This window comes from Acomys russatus, chromosome 4, assembly GCF_903995435.1.
Source record: "Acomys russatus chromosome 4, mAcoRus1.1, whole genome shotgun sequence".
Classification (NCBI taxonomy): domain Eukaryota; kingdom Metazoa; phylum Chordata; class Mammalia; order Rodentia; family Muridae; genus Acomys; species Acomys russatus.
The window spans coordinates 66902624-66918938 of record NC_067140.1 but is presented as its reverse complement, the minus strand read 5'-3'; the positions used below and the strand labels follow the sequence as shown (position 1 = coordinate 66918938).

Here is a 16315-nt window from a genome sequence, read left to right as displayed (position 1 = left end):
GTTGTTGTTTTGTTTTTATTTTTTAGATAGGGTCTCTCTGTGTTAGCCTTAGCCATCCTGGACTTGCTTTGTAGATCAGGCTAAAGGCATGCGCCACCATGCCTGGCTCTCATCTAGGGCTTTGAACTTGTCCTCTGTCTCCACCTGCTGGGACCACAGGTGCCTGCTGCCACACACATTTATGCCATGCTGAAGACTGTCCCAAACTTGTATCAACTTAATCAATTCTCTCTGTCTGTCTGTCTCTGTCTCTCTCTCTTTCTCTCTCACCCTTCCTCCTGCCCCTCTCTGTCTCTCTCCCTCCCTCCCCCCTCTCTGTCTCCTCCTCCCCCTCTCTGTCTCCCTCCTCCCCCTCTCTTCTCCCTCCTCCCCCTCTCTGTCTCTGTCTCCCTCCCTCCCCCCTCTCTGTCTCTGTCTCCCTCCCTCCCCCCTCTCTGTCTCTCTCTCTCTCTCTCCCTCCCTCCTCTTCTCCCCCCCCCCTTCCCTTCCCTTCCTTCTCTCTTCTATAAGACCTCTCTCTACATTGCCCAGGCTGACCGGTCTAGATCCAGGTGGATCCCACTGGCCTGATCTATCATACTGTTTGATGTTTGAATTGTATAAATGTAGTTTCTCTGTTGTTGAAACCTTTACATTCCAAATTCTCACAACCAAATCATTAACCAGCTTGTCTCAGTTATCAAACTTCTTGCTATCCAAATTCATACCTTGAAAGTGAATTGATTTTTTTACAACACGAAAACAATTTCCTCAAAATTTGGGGAAGAATCCCTCACGTCTGGTGTGGGGGTGGAGGGGTCTGTGGCACAGGCCAGTTCTGTCCTGGCCATCGCGGTCTCTCTGCTCTGCGCCCACCACTGCATCATCTTTATTAGGAACCATTAGGATTCCAGCACCGTGGTTCCTAGGTACCCACGTGAGTCCCAGTCCAGGGGGACAGCTACACCCGACAGCTTCACTGTCGTGTTGACGCTAGATATGGGTAGACAGGTCCTGGAAGGAATCCTCGCTCAGGGCATGTAGCAAGGCGAGTCCAGAGGTCACTGGAAAGACCAGAACTGGCGACGTGCCATGGGCAGACCCGAGCAGCTGTAGGAGTCCCGCAGCCACTGCCTCTGTTCAGCACTGAGAGAGGTTCTCTAAGACTCTTTCCTGGGGCTTCCAGCCCTCCCTTCCCTTTGGCGGCATGGGTAGAACTGTTGCCAATGAAGCCTAGGAAGGTCGCCGTAGCTCCCGCAGCGCAGCGCGGCTCCAGTCCTGCGGGGCCAGGGTAGGGACAAGCTCCCCGCGAGGTGGCGCGAGGCTGAGGGCGGGAGGAGGCGGCCCCCTCTAGTCGGGGTGGAGCCAAGAGCACAGCAACTGCAAAGGCAAAGGCACTCCCAGCCATGGGCCGGGGGTGCGGGAGACCTGGGGGCTCTCCGGTGCTGCTATTGCTGCCGCTGCTGCTTCCCGCCTGTCCGATGCGGAGCGCATGGATGTTTCCAGGTGAGTATGCGGGCCGCGGGGGGCGGGGGTGCCTCTAGGGCAGGTGAAGTGGTGGTCATGGATTCCAGTGCAACTACTGATACAGAGAGTTCGGGACCCTGGGCTACCTGACCAGGACAGGATGTGGGAAGGGGACGGACGTGATCCTGGGTCGGCCCTGGAGTCCACTTGCCCACACTTTGCAGAGAGGCAACAGTATTCCCAACTTCAGTGCTGTCCAGCTATTAGCTCTGCTCTGAGGCTTCTGCGCTTCCAAACTGCTAGGCCAGAGAGTCTTCCTCCTCCAGGAAGAACTGGTGCTCTTGGGGTCCTGGGCTGCCCACAGGCTCACCCTCCCCTCATCCTGGGTCTGGGCAACATGTTTGGTGTTTACGTAGTTGCCTTGTGTGGCAGGTCTTCAAACAGGAGTGTCTGCCTAACAGAGCCTGGGACTGCCACTTTCTCTTCCCTCTGTAACCTCTTCTCACACTGGTATGGCGGCGCCCTTAGCACCTTCAAGCACATAGGATGAGTCTCCAAACTCTATACAGCAAGCATCCCGCTGGCCAGAAGGCAGATGGGCCATTAAGGAGGAAGCAGCAAGGACTGAGGGCTGGGTTATCCCACAGCCTAAGGCAACCCCATACCTATGGACTCCTGATCTGTTACAGTTCTGAAGGGGTGATTGACAGCTTGTACTGCCTTTAGCTTAGGCATAGTTGATAATAGAACTCATGGGAGAGAGAGCCTCTGTGTTCCTTAACGCAGACTGCCTTCCTCAGTTTCCACTACAGGCCGCTCAGACTTCTAGCTCCATCCTTGCCTCACCCCTGTAGGGACTGCACAGAGAACACACACACCTGAATCTGTATCCTGCATCCTTGGCAACCTGAGGCTGAGAGATCTTTTACTTCCAGGAAGGTTTCTCTCCTCTTCCTTCTCCTCCTCTCCCTCCGCTCTCTCCAGCCTCCGTTCTAAAGCCACGCCCTCATCTCCAATTGCAGTAAGGCTCGTTAATTAAGCGCATGTGATTTCAAGGACAGGGCTCTTGCAGCAGCTGCTATTCCAGATTTTCAAAATGTGTTGGGGTGTTTTGCCTGCACGCACATCTGTGTGCCATAAAGGTACCAGGTATAGCTGGGGGCTGGAAGAGGGGGCCAGATCCCCCTGGAACTGGAATTACAGATGGTTGTGAGCTGCTGTTAGAGTGTTGAGAACCCAACCCAGTCCTCTGGAAGAAGCAGGAGTTCTCTTAACCACTGAGCCACCTTTCCAGCTCCTATGCCAGAGTTTTGGTATCTGGGATCTAGAGAGGAGATGGAGGAGGAACAGAGAATTGGGATGGTCCAGGAAGAACCGAGCCAACCTCAGAGAGAGCTCTCAGCCTGAGTAGGGTTAGGACCAGAGCTGGTAGTGTCTGGGCTTTCGTTTGTTTGTTTGTTTGTTGTGTTTTTTGTTTTTCTGTGAGCTGGGTTTACTGGGGAGACGTAGTGATAAGAGAGATAAGAGGGCTTACTGCTGCCTCAGGCTGCTGGAGCCTGGCTCGTCCAGGATAAGTCCTGTGAGTGTTGCAGGGACCAGATAGGAGAGAGGAGGTAGGAACATTCCTGAAGAACATTCCAACACCCTCTGAGTAATGCTTGGCTCTGGTACTCCTCCTGGAGTCCCCTTGGAAACGCCTGGCCTAGGAGCACACAGGCTCTGAACCCCAGCTCCTCTCCAACCTCTTGACAGAAGGAGGAGAACTGGACCAGGTCCCTCAGAGTACTGCCATCAACATCGACCCCAACAGGAGCTCGGAGGAACGACATCTAGTGGGTGTCTTACTCAGCTGGTGGAGGAGACAGAGCCTCTGGTTACACATCCCTCACCCTAAAGGCATCTACTGCCCAGGCTAAAAATAGCCAAGGCTGCCAGGCTGCCTCCTTCCCAGCCCCTCTGCACTGAGGTCTGGGCTTCTTCCTGTGACCTCTGACCTCAAGCCAGCTCCCCAAGCTCTGGTCGCTCTCAGATCCCCCAATGGGGATGTTTCCTGGTGCCTCGGTTTCTCTTTTGCCACCTCCCTGGTTGCTGCTCTATTTGAGGGGTGCCCCACGAATGCCAAGTCCTTGGAGTGTGGCAAATGGAGCCTGGCTTCCTGTTCCTACCTGCTCCGATGAGTCTAACACTATTCTCTGTCCCAGGAAATGCCCCTGGAGAACCAGTTACTCCCCACTGGATGCTGGAGGGAGGACTCTGGCTCAAGGTCACCCTGGAGGAGCCGGTCAGTATCCGTTACCCTGTCTTTGTTAGGGGCCCTGGGTCTCAGTCCTTTTGTCTTCTCCTACAATGCAGCGTTGACAGTTTTTCTGGGGTTCTCAGAACTTAGTCACTGTAGCCTTAAGCCACTCCCTGTCAAAGTGGGTGGGGTAGGGAGACATCTAGATGGCGTGAGCCTGCACACATGGAAGTCATTTTTTTTGGCTTCCTCCCTCCCACCCCCTTCTATTCCTGGCTCTCACCCTCTCCTCCACTGGGGAACACACAGGCTATCCCCACTCAGCTAGGCAGAGATGGGTTCAATCTTTGGCACTTGAAGCCTTTCAGGGGTTTCTTTGTATGTGTGTTCTGTTCTGTTCTGTACTATACGGTTTCGTCTTGTTTTGATTGAGATAGGGTCTCACTATGTAGCCCACGTGGGCTTCAAGTTGTGAGCCATCATGCCAGCTTCAGGAGCTTTTAAAGGAAGGACACCAAAAGGCCAAGTTCATAGGGAACGTGTGGTTCTGTGGACACACTGCTGTCCGGTAACCCCAACTTCCATGGCTTGGAACCCACCTGTGGCAAGAAAGCAGCGGTCCAGTTGCCCTGTATCCCAGATGCAAGCCATTTTGCTTCTCTAGGGCACTGCCAGCCTCCTCTCAACTCCTGTGCATCCCATGAGCTCCCAGAATAGCCACACCCCAGCTGCGTGCCCTTACAGCCATGCTGCAAACGGAGAGACCAGCATTGGTATGCCCATCTTACAGAGAGGCAAACTGAGCCCCACAGAGCTTGTAAAATTGCTCGTGCTTGAATAGCTCATTGGTCCTAGAAGCCCGAGGCCTCCTAAAACCTAAAGGACTTCAGTATTGGCCACTTTCTCCTTTTTCCCTACAACTGCTCAAGCTAGAAAGAGTTTGATTATGTATTTTCAGGCAAGCTAGGGCAGCCCCACTGTCCAAACCTGAGTGTTGCCACAATATCTATGGGTTTCCAGAATCCTAACCCTTCCAACTTAGGACCTTCACTGGGGTCTCTCAGACCTCTAGGATTTCTCTCAACCAGCCAAGCAAAGATGACACATGTGTTCCCCTGACTGTGGCCTCTCTCCTTGCCTGGCTTGGTCTGTGACCAAGTGGAGAATTCCAGAGGGCTCTGCTCTCCATTAGGAAGCCTGTGAGGACAGGACAGGAGGAGATCCAGCAGGGCGTGTATTTCACAAACAGGATCATGCTGCAGGATGGGGATGGGCCACAGAGGAAGATGATGGACGCTGGAGCAGAAATGAAGGCAGCAAGGGCTGCAGAGGGACAGGGACCTTCCATCGGGGCTACTGTCTTCCCCCAGCGCAAACATTTTCCCATAAAGCAAGAGGCATTCCAACCATATAAGCTCATGTTTGGGCCCTTGTGGGGCCCATGGCTGGGGAAGTGAGGGCCATCCACTGTACACCTGTTGGGAAAGGGCCCCTCTGTAATACTTTTGGCCAGGGTCCCAGCCCAGTGCATTTTGGGATGAAAGGGGAAAGCCAAAAAGGGTGGGGGAAATATATATCTATATCTCAGCCTCCCCTGGAATCCTTTGGGCTATTTCTAATTCTGGCTTTCAGCCAGGCTGAGTGGACAGCAGGAAAGAGGCAAAGTCAGGGAGAGAGGAGAGGTGGAGAGAGGGCCAAGGCCAGGCCTTCTGACATCTAGCTGAGAGAGTCATCACTTTTGGAGGGGTTAGTGCTTAGTTTCTGAGCCCAGTTGTAAGGCCAGCCAGGAGGCCACATGGAATTTCAAAGGACCAGGAAGTTTGCCCGAGCTGGAAGTGGAGGAAGAAAGTCTGGGTTCAATCGGAAATGAGGGGAAGGCAGTAGGATGAAACAAAGGGCTGCAAATGTGGCTTAGTATTTGGCCTTGTGTAGCATGTGCAAGGCCCTGGGGTTGACACCAAGAATACCAACAAAGCAGAAACAAGACCCCAGGCAGTACATGAGAGGCTGAAGCTGTAGCACCCGAATGACCCCGCGAAAGCCTTGGTGCCCACTGCCTTCTGTTTTTCATGTCCTTTCCAGAAACAAAAAAGAGGGCAGGTCAAGGGACAGAGAGGCTCAGGCAGCCCTGGTAGGCTGTTTGTGCATCTATGGCTCCCACACCTAGCCACTCCCAGGACTGCAGGAGCCAGCTGTGCTTTCTCACTGGCCACCGGCTCTCCGTGCTACCTGTGCCCTGGCAGGTGGGTGGCCTGGAGGCCTAGTGTGTCACTGCATTCCTTCTTGGTCAGGTCTGGAAGCCCCATGTGGTGCTGGTGGCTTTAGAGGCTGAAGGCGAGGACCTCCTGTTGGATTTGGAGAAGAACCAGTGAGTAGGAGTCTAGAGTGCAGCTGAAGCCCAGACCAGATCCGAGGGAGGGGGAGAGGGGGTGGGTGGGAGGGGGGTCTGTGCTTTCTGGGGGAGACTGGGTGGGAAAAGGCATGAGTGACAGGGAGAGTGGCTAGTGGGGGGGGGAGTCCGTGCTTTCTGGGGGAGGCTGGGTGGGAAGAGGCATGAGTGACAGGGAGGGTGGCTAGTGTGCTTGCTGCTGAAATGGACTGAACCTAGCTTTAGGTGCACATGATGGCTCCCCGCTAGAGATGAGTGAGCACCACCTAGTGGACATTACCTTATATAGTAAAAAAAAAAAAAAAAAGGGTTTATTTTGTTTTATTTTTATGTGCGTTGGTGTTTTGCCTGCATGTATGTCTGGGTGAGGGTGTCAGATATTGGAGTTACAGACAGTTGCGGGCTGCCATCAGGATGCTGGGAATTGAACCTGGGTCCTTTGGAAGAGCAGTTAGTGTTCTTAACTGCGGAGCCATCTCTCCAGCCCCTATTTTTTAAAAAAACATTTAATTTATATATTCATTTTACACCCCAACCCCTCCATCCCTCCTACCCCCTTTCCCCTATCCCCCATCCCTCCTACCCCCTTTCCCCTATCCCCCATTCCTCCTACCCCCTTTCCCCATCCCCCATTCCTCCTACCCCTTTCCCCATCCCCCATCCCCCCTATCCCCCATCCCTCCTACCCCCTTTCCCCATCCCCCATCCCTCCTACCCCCTTTCCCCCATCCCCCATCCCTCCTACCCCCTTTCCCCATCCCCCATCCCTCCTACCCCTTTCCCCATCCCCCATCCCTCCTACCCCCTTTCCCCATCCCCCATCCCTCCTACCCCCTTTCCCCATCCCCCATCCCTCCTACCCCCTTTCCCCTATCCCCCATCCCTCCTACCGTCTTTCCCCATCCCCCATTCCTCCTACCCCCCCTTTCCCCTATCCCCCATCCCTCCTACCCCCTTTCCCCCATCCCCCATCCCCCTACCCACCCCCCTTTCCCCATCCCCCATCCCTCCTAACCCCCTTTCCCCATCCCCCATCCCTCCTACCCCCTTTCCTCCCCATCCCCCATCCCTCCTACCCCCTTTCCCCTCCCCATCCCTCCTACCCCCTTTCACCCATCCCCCATCCCTCCTACCCCCTTTCCCCTATCCCCCCCTCCCTCCTACCATCTTTCCCCCATCCCATCCCTCCTACCCCCTTTCCCCCCATCCCCCCATCCCTCTACCCCCTTTCCCCCATCCCCCATCCCTCCTACCCCCTTTCCCCCCCCATCCCCCCATCCCATCCTACCTACTCCCTTTCCCCTATCCCCCATCCCTCCTACTCCCTTTCCCCTATCCCCCATCCCTCCTACTCCCTTTCCCCATCCCCCATCCCTCCTACCCCCTTTCCCCTATCCCCCATCCCTCCTACCCTCTTTCCCCTATCCCCCATCCCTCCTACCCCCTTTCCCCTATCCCCCATCCCTCCTACCCCCTTTCCCCTATCCCCCATCCCCTTGTACTCAGAAAGAGTGACACCCTCCCCAATCAACCCACCCAAGTACACCAAGTCACATCATTTCCTGATAGATTAATTCAAAGGGGAACCCTAGACAGGCTTCCACAGATGAGATGGCAGGGACAAAAGCTCTGTAGCTACAAAGGCCAGCCAATGATGACAAGTCATTTGGTCTGTTTGTGGTGTCTCCATCTGCACAGCTGAGAGCAGGGAGGGAAGAATGTCAAGAGTCCCATTAGGGCCAGACGGAGGAAGGCATCTTACTGCTAAGTATCTTTGACCTGAAGAGTCAAAGATTTTATGATAGTAAGTGAGAAACAGGGAGTATCTCAGGACGATGCCCTGAGAGCAGGGTAAACAAGATGGGGATGTGGGACTACAGACTCCATCACCACCGACATCACTTGTCCCATGCCTGTTTTCTTGCTACCACTGCAGAAAGCACTCATTTTGTTCTCCCCCATGGAGTCAGACAGACTGAGAACAAAAAGTAAACACCGTGCCAAACCACAGATCCTAAGAGTGCCACATCCCTCCAGTCTTGTATGTCTGTGCACACACTGAACATTTGCAGGTGTGAGTGCAGCCAGCGAAGAGGCAAAGTTGAAGTGGGTGTAGGGATGGCTGGAGGTACAATGGCCTGAGTTTTCGGTGGGTAATCTGGAGGGTAAGGTGAAGCTGGAGTCAGTATTTATTGTAAGGAGGAGGAATTGAAGGCAGGAATGGTGATGCAGGCCTGTAAGTTCTGCTTCTCAGGAGGCTGGGTGGGAGGAGACCAGGGTCAAGTTAGGGCCTGCCTGGGTTATAGGGTGAGTTCAAGACCAGCCTAGGTACCTTAGCAAAACCCTGTCTCAAAATACAAGAGAGGGGAGGAAGGAGTAGGGAGGGAAGGGGATAGGAAGGAGGACGAGGAGGAGGTGGAGTAGAAGGAGGAGGAGGAGGGGGAGGAGAGGGAGGAGGAGAGGGAGGAGGAGAGGGAGGAGGAGAAGGAGGAGGAGCAGAAGAAGGAGGAGAAGGAGGAGGAGCAGAAGGAGGAGAGGGAGGAGGAGGAGCAGAAGGAGAAGGAGGAGGAGAAGGAGGAGGAGAAGGAGGAGGAGAGGGAGGAGGAGAGGGAGGAGGAGAAGGAGGAGGAGCAGAAGGAGGAGGAGGAGAGGGGGGAGGAGGAGGAGGAGGAGAAGCAGTAGCAGCTGTTGATTTATGGTTGCTATGTTTCTGGTGGGGCAGGGGAGGAGCCTGAAGATGGCATCATTACTGAGTAAGTCTAGGTCCAGGTAAAGGGATCCTTACCCAGGTGGGCTGAACAGAAGCAGGTGCAGGCAGGTGGGACTTTGAAGTCAGAAGAAGGTGGGGCAGATGGAGATATGGGATCTATCAATGTGAGGAGAAAAACTGAAGAGCCTGGAATCTGCTGAACAACTGCTTAGCAAAGGCAGGAGCACCCTGGGCCACCTGGCATCTGTGAGGTAGTATCTCCTGACTCCTTCCCTCCATCTGCCTGCTGTAGGCTCCATAGCACCAAAAGTCCCCTGCCTGTTCCTCCTGGGTGCCCCCCACATTTCCATCACCATGTCTCAGCCTCCCCAGGGCTCCATGCAGACTTCTGTCTTCTTTTAGCCTGAGGCTTCCCTTGGAGGCACAGGCGGACAGCCTTTCCTATCCTTTCTCTCAGACTGCTTGCCTCATTCAAAGAGGCTCGACTGGGAGGAATGCCTGAAGGCAAGCCACAGGAAGCAGGTCTAAATTCAGTAACACCTACTTCCCAGCAGGCTTCTGGCCCCAGGATACACAGAAACCCACTACAGCCCAGATGGGCAGCCTGTGGTGCTGTTCCCCAACCACACGGTAAGACACTTTTGCGGGCTGTGGGGACAGTGTGAGGGGCGCGTCCTAAATGCCTACCCTATACCATTTTGCGTGCCTAAGGAGGTGGTAGGCAGCCTTCAGAGCCCGCTTCTTCCTTGTCCCTCCAACTTGACCCCCTACTAAGATTTGGGTTTGAGTCCCTAGGATCATTGTCATTATCATGGGCACGTGAGGGGTTTTCTGGGATCCTGGGTAGTCCTCAGCATCTGCTCTGGGATGAGGTAAGAAGCTGGTGGAAAGGGCTTGAGTCTGGGGCAGAGGGGAGGGCTAGCTCTCACACACCCCTGCACTCCTTTGCGCTACAGTGGTCTTATTGTGCTCAGTGGCAATGTCAGCTATTATCTGCACCCCTGGGTTCCTGGGGATGCCAAGGACTCCTCAACCCACAAGATCTTCCGGATGGAGCAGCTGTTCCCCTGGAGAGGGGCCCGGAGAGACAAGAACTCCAAAATCAAAGGAGGAATGGCTACCCTTCCTCATGTCCCCCAGAGCCGGGTAAGGGACATAGACTAGAGTGGGAACAGTCCTTCAAACCAGAGGAGACGAGAATGCAGGCCCAGGATGGGGTCTCCGTGTTTTAATTCAGAAGCTGAAAAATCAAGTTCAAGCAAAAGTTGTTTAACAATTTGTTTTGGGGCCGGTAGCCTGTGGCCAGGACTTGAGTCAAGCAGTCTGCCCCTCACAGGTGAGGCGAGAGGCCCGCAAGAGCCCCAGGCACCTGGAACTGTACATAGTGGCTGACCACACTCTGGTGAGGAGAGACCCGAGAGGTTTGATGGGGCTGGCCTTAAGCCTGTTCAGCAGCTTACCACCCAGGGATCTCTGCCTTCCCAGTTCTTAGTCCAGCACCAGAATTTGAGCCACACAAGACAGCGCCTCCTGGAAATTGCCAACTGCGTGGACCAGGTTGGGTGGCTAGGGCTCTCGAGGGTGGGTATGAAATTGAAAAGCTCTGTCTACCCCTAGCTTCCCCACCCCCACGCTCCCACCCCCGTACAGTGGGTGCCTGGTTCCAGGCCTCAGCTGGTCTCTTCCTCAGATTCTCAGGACTCTGGATATTCAGGTGGTGTTGACCGGTCTGGAAGTGTGGACTGAGAAGGATCACAGCCTCATCACGCAAGATGCAAATGCAACACTCTGGGCTTTCCTACAGTGGCGTCGTGGGCTGTGGACCAGGCGACCACACGACTCCACACAACTGCTCACGTGGGTGCCCTTTTGACACACACGGGCTGCGGGTGTTCCTTATTTCCAGCTTCACCCAGTCACACCCTGCTCCATCATCCTTAGGGGTCGCACCTTCCAGGGCACCACTGTGGGCCTGGCGCCTGTAGAGGGTATGTGCCGCACAGAGAGCTCTGGTGGTGTGAGCACGGTAAGCTCTGCTGGGGACCTAGGAGGTGAGAGGTTTGCCCAGGGTGTGTGGTCCTCACTGAAGCCCGACTCTCCAGGACCACTCGGAACTCCCCATCGGCACAGCGGCCACCATGGCCCACGAGATAGGACACAGCCTGGGCCTCCGCCATGACCCTGACGGCTGCTGCATGGAGGCAGACGCAGAGCAAGGAGGATGCGTCATGGAGGCAGCCACAGGGTATGCACAGAAGGTCGGTGACGCCGGACCTGGACACGTTGGGCTGCGTTTCTTTGGTTACTCCTCAGTTCCCTCTTCTGTAAAGTGAGGGTGACAACAGCTTGCTTATGCGGCTTCCGAAGGAGAAATGCTGATAGCGGCTTCCGAAGGAGAAATGCTGATAAGGCGGGGTCTCAGGATGCCTAGGGGACTAGGGGACTAGGGGACTCCACTCCTGATCATTGGTCGTTCCTAGGGCCTGGGCTGCCGGATCTTAGCGTCACAGCCTCCTGTGTGTGATTATGAGTCCTTTCCTCTTTCCTTTTCTAGACCAGGAGCTTTCCTCTTCCTTTTCTAGACCAGGAGCTTTCCTCTTTCCTTTTCTAGACCAGGAGCTTAGCTTAGGAGGTAACCACATATCTTGGCTGCTGTGCGGCTAATTCCAGGGCCCGGAGTACAATAGTAGCCAGAGCTTAGTTCGAAGGTGGCTCCCGCACCAACCAACCGACATCAGCCTCCCTTCCGCAGGCATCCATTTCCGCGCGTCTTCAGTGCCTGCAGCCGCCGCCAGCTATACACCTTCTTCCGCAAAGGGGGCGGTGCGTGCCTCTCCAACACCCCGGGCCCGGGGCTCCTTGTGTTGCCCATCAGCTGCGGAAACGGCTTCGTGGAAGAAGGAGAAGAGTGTGACTGCGGTTCTGTCCAGGTTAGGTCATCTTCTCTGTCCTCCCCCCCGCCCCCCTCCCCGGGACCAGTACTGACTCATGCTCCCAGCCTCCCCCAGGGCTAGCTTGTTGCACCTTCAAGTGTTCTGTTTTCCCCTTTCTGACTTCAGAAGTGCCCAGACCCCTGCTGCTTTGCCCACAACTGCTCTCTGCGTGCAGGGGCGCAATGTGCCCACGGTGATTGCTGTGCGCAGTGTCTGGTGAGGAGGGCTCGGGATACTGGGGAGCAGCAGCCTGTTGATCCTAGCTGGCCTGGTGCCTTCTGGTCCCTTTACTAAGAATGAACTTGACCCTGTGTGGGGAGTTTATTTGGCACTCCCTCTGGCTTTCAGCAAAGATCTCTGACTCTCCACTGCCTCTCTGCTCTCCCTTAACGGGGTCACTGGTGTAGCTGAAGCCTGCAGGCACGCCTTGTCGTCCCGCTGCGAGGGACTGTGACCTCCCTGAGTTCTGCACGGGAGCCTCCCCGCATTGTCCAGCAGACATTTACCTACTGGATGGCTCACCCTGCGCCGAGGGTCGTGGCTATTGCCTGGACGGCTGGTGTCCTACGCTGGAACAGCAGTGCCGGCAGCTTTGGGGACCTGGTGAGACTGCATGGTTGCTCTAGTGCCCTGACTGCTTCTGGAACCCAGGGGTCTTCTATTGTGAGCAAGCTCCACATGTGGAACCGAGGCCTATGCTTCTCCACTTCTTCTATCCCCATTCTTTCTCAGGATCACAGCCTGCCCCTGAGCCATGTTTCCAGGAGATGAACTCCATGGGGAATTCTCAAGGGAACTGTGGCCAGGACAGCAAGGGCGGCTTCCTGCCTTGTGCCCAGAGGTGAGGTTTACAGCTACAGAATAGGGCAGGGTATGCGGAGCTCAAAGATGTTGACACTTTCCACATCCTCCCCAGGGATGCTCAGTGTGGGAAGCTGCTCTGCCAGGGAGGGGAGCCGAAGCCGCTCGTGCCACACCTAGTGACCGTGGATTCCACGATTCTCCTAGAGGGCCACGAAGTGACTTGCCGGGGAGCCTTTGTGCTCCCTGATACTTATACGGACCAGGTTGACTTGGGTCTGGTGGAACCAGGCACCCGCTGTGGACCTAGAATGGTGAGCCTTGCCCATCCGACCCCTCCTGGTCACTGAATTCTCCATGCCAAAGTGTCCTCCTCATTGCCCAGTGGGCACAATGCCCATAGGTGTGCCAGGATAGGCATTGCCAGAATGCTACCTCCCAGGACCCGGAGCGTTGCTTGACTGCCTGCCATAACCATGGGGTGAGTAGCTTCAGGGGTCAGGGTGACCTCAGAGGTCCTTGACCCCATGTGACTTTTCTATCCTCTTCTTAGGTTTGCAATAGCAATGGTAACTGCCACTGTGCTGCAGGCTGGGCTCCACCCTTCTGTGACAAGCCAGGCTTTGGCGGTAGCTTGGATAGTGGTCCTGCACAGCTTGCAGGTATGCCAGCAGGCTGGGAGCAGGTGGGCACCACCCAGGTAGTAGCTTGCATGGCACTCAGCACCCTCATCCTCCACAGACCGAGATGTCTTCCCGCTGGCCATGCTCCTCAGCTTCTTCCTGCCTCTGCTCCCTGGGGCTGGCCTAGCCTGGTGCTACTACCAGCTCCCAACATTCCGCCAGGGATCCCACTGGTGCTGCTGGAGGAACCCTATACGTAACAGGTAGGCCCAGTGCCAGCCTCTGGGGACTCTAATCCCTCTTCCTGAGAATGCCCTGGTGGCTCCTGCTTCTCAGAACTCACCAGGGCTTTGGTGAGTGGAAGGCGGGAGCTGAGGCTGAAGGAAGCTGGATGGACCCCTTAGTCTCCCCTCTAGAGGTAGTGAGAGCCCATAGCAGTGGGAGGAAGTTCATGGTGGGTACCACTGCCCTGACCAGCACTCAGTGGTGATGCTCTTTCCTCCCTCCCCCAACACAGCTTCTCTGGTTCACTTCTGTGTCTCCCACCAGGCCCTGGCTTTACCTCGATTTTGCTGTTTTCCTTTTCTTCCCTCCCTCTCTCCCTCTCTCCCTCCTTCTCATGTACTCCAGCTGGCCATTTCCCACATCCTTTGCCCTAATTGCTTGAATGGGAGGCTTCGAGTTCCTCAGTCCTAAGCCCAGCACAGCTTTGCAGTCCCTGCTACTAGCCAGCTATGGTGTTGACTGCTCCTGTGCCAGGACTCAGCGCCTCTGCGCTCTGCAGATCATGATGCTGCAGACCCAATTCTCAGGTGGCACAGAAATGCCATGTGATAACAAGCATCGTCTACCTAGGGCCGCCTCTTCACTGGACCCCCTGGGCAAGTCAGGCACATTATGTCCATGTCTGGATTTGAAAGAGTCCCAGGCCAGTTGAGAGAAAGGGCAGGGTTCAGCTGGAGATGTGAATAGAGGGCCTCTCAGGCAGGGAACGGCACCAACAGCCCCGCCCCCCCCCCCCCCCCCCCGGGAGACCGCAAGAAGGCCTTGGAAAAGCCAGGTGGTGAACGGGGGCTCAAACAAGGTGGGGGGAGGGCACTTGGGAGGGGCACTGCAGAGGGGTAGCACCTACACAGGAGCATCAGGGTGGGGTCTCAAGGGCAGCAGGGAGTATTTGGGTGAAACATCAAAAGAAGAAGCAAGGCCTTGTGGGAAAGGTACAGGCAGCCAAAGGTGGCTCAGAGTCTAGAGTGGCCGAGCCCCGCAGCTGAAAGAGGCACATGAAGACAGGGCTCCTATCCCACAATGGGGCCTGAGCGAGGCCCTCATCTGGAGTGAGTTCGGGGCTAGAGTGGAGCCACCTTGGGAGAGGCACTGGGTCTGGAAAGAGAGGAAGTTGCCAGCCCTGGAGGCCCTGGGTCTCTAGTGAGGTCTGGCCATCCCAAGGATGGACTAGGAATGTGGAATCTGAAGCCGGGAGTGTGGAAAAATGAGTCATCACAGAACTGTGTGTCACACTATGGGGAAGCAAGCCCCCTTTGCCTGGCTTATGGCCGCTTTCCAAACGTCTGAACTCCTATTTGCTGTATAGGCCCATCAGTAGCCCCTGCAGGGACCAGCCCTCGGACAGTGTTCATGCCGTGGAGTTTGGCTCCATCGCCACAGGAGAGCCCCCACCCCTGCGTGAGTGTGGCACTTGGGCCATGGAGAGGGAAGTGTGGGGCGGGTCGTTACCATGTGCCTCCTTCCAGGTACCCCTTTTCTTCACTGAACACCCGACCTCCTTCAATCCTTGTGTCCTGCTCAGCCCCAAGGACCAACAGTGTTTGCTCTTCTCATTTCTTGCATTGTTTTCAGACCCTGAGAACTCTGTGATCACCTAGGGACTGCCCTGTGCCACACAGACCTGCCGATCCCCATGGTAGGTGAAGGACCCTGGTGCCCTCCCATTGCCCACTCACCATCCTCTTCCTCAGCTACTTGCCTACTACTCAGATTATGAGCTTGTCTTAATAAGAAAACGAGACATGACTCCCAAGAGAAGCTGTTGTCATGGAGACCAGGATGCTGGAAGCGCTAGGGGCAGGGAAGGGAGAAGCCTTGGTTCCTCTTGGGTCCTCACTGAGGGAGGGCAGGTGGGCCCTGCCTCATGACTTATGGCCTGCAGCCTCAGGCCCCTCCTCTCTTTGCTGCTTCAAGTCCAGAAACCAAGAGCCTGTCTCTGGAGAAGGAGACCTCCTGAGGCGAGGAGACAAAGAAAGGTGACCACTGACTGCCAACCCAAGAACCTGGGCCCCAAGGGCCAGCAAGTCAGCTGAATTCTTGTACTTCTGAGCTGTGTGCTCATCTCTTCCCTACTCACCCCAGGGACCCCAGAGCCATATGCCAATGTATCCCCACCTAGCCCAAGAGCCATACTATCCCATAGTGTCAGAATGTATCTAATAGCAACAAACCTACAAATTATGTAAGTGTTGTTGGCTGCAATTTGCTGAAAGAGTTTGAGGGGTTTTCCAATGGGACACTGAGAAGGATGACTGAGAAATAAAATAAAATAAAATTGGAGGCTCACACCTTTGATCTCAGCACTTGGGAGGCAGAAGCAGGCAGATTTCTGAGTTCAAGGCCAGCCTGGTTTACGAATTGAATTGAGTTCGAGGGCTACACAGAGAAATTGTGTTTTGAAAAGCAAACAAACAAATAAACAAAAACACCAAAGCTGGGCTCAAAAGAAGACACCTGTAATCCCAGCACTTGGAGAGGCAGAAGAAGATGGATCTCTGTGAGTTCGAGGCCAGCCTGGTCTACAAATCTTGAGTCCAGGATAGCCAAGGCTACACAGAGAAACCCTGCCTTGGGGAGAAAAGAAAAAAAAAAAAAAAAAAAAAAAAAAAGAAAGAAAGAAAGAAAGAAAAATAAACAAACAAACAAAAAAAAAAAAAACAAGCAATCAAGCAAAAACAAAACAAAATCAGCAACAGCATGTACAGACAGAGAGGAAACAGCACTGGAACACTTAGGAGAACTCAGCCCCAGCACCAGAGGCAGTATGGCAGAATTCCAAGGCCCATGTGGCAGAAGTGGGGTGTGTTACTCTTTCCTGAGCACAGGGGAGGTTTCACAGCACAAACCTGAAGGGGGTGTGGGATAGGCAGCTGGTACCCTTTGATGCGAACT

The 16315-nt window shown here is 54.9% G+C and overlaps 1 protein-coding gene across 1 annotated transcript; it reads left to right on the top strand.

Moving 5' to 3' along the window:
• The first annotated feature begins 1362 nt into the window (after positions 1 to 1362).
• Positions 1363 to 15021, top strand: Adam33 (ADAM metallopeptidase domain 33). Its single transcript, XM_051144925.1, has 21 exons — positions 1363 to 1485; positions 3648 to 3727; positions 5974 to 6050; positions 9333 to 9411; positions 9577 to 9653; positions 9738 to 9927; positions 10118 to 10183; positions 10267 to 10338; positions 10472 to 10638; positions 10723 to 10807; positions 10884 to 11026; positions 11534 to 11711; positions 11841 to 11930; positions 12122 to 12317; positions 12447 to 12555; positions 12631 to 12829; positions 12919 to 12996; positions 13069 to 13177; positions 13257 to 13401; positions 14751 to 14821; positions 14996 to 15021. The coding sequence occupies exons 1-21, from the start codon at positions 1386 to 1388 to the stop codon at positions 15019 to 15021; spliced, it is 2337 nt and encodes a 778-aa protein (XP_051000882.1). The 5' UTR covers positions 1363 to 1385.
• The last annotated feature ends 1294 nt before the right edge of the window (positions 15022 to 16315 follow it).

What these genes read in the sequence shown, in the direction of transcription:
- Adam33 (XM_051144925.1), top strand. Translation starts at nt 1,386, where the DNA reads ATGGGCCGGGGGTGCGGGAGACCTGGGGGCTCTCCGGTGCTGCTATTG. An exon ending in TAGTGGCTGACCACACTCTG is followed by an intron (nt 10,184 to 10,266) that starts GTGAGGAGAGAC and finishes CTGCCTTCCCAG; the next exon opens with TTCTTAGTCCAGCACCAGAA. An exon ending in GTCATGGAGGCAGCCACAGG is followed by an intron (nt 11,027 to 11,533) that starts GTATGCACAGAA and finishes TCCCTTCCGCAG; the next exon opens with GCATCCATTTCCGCGCGTCT.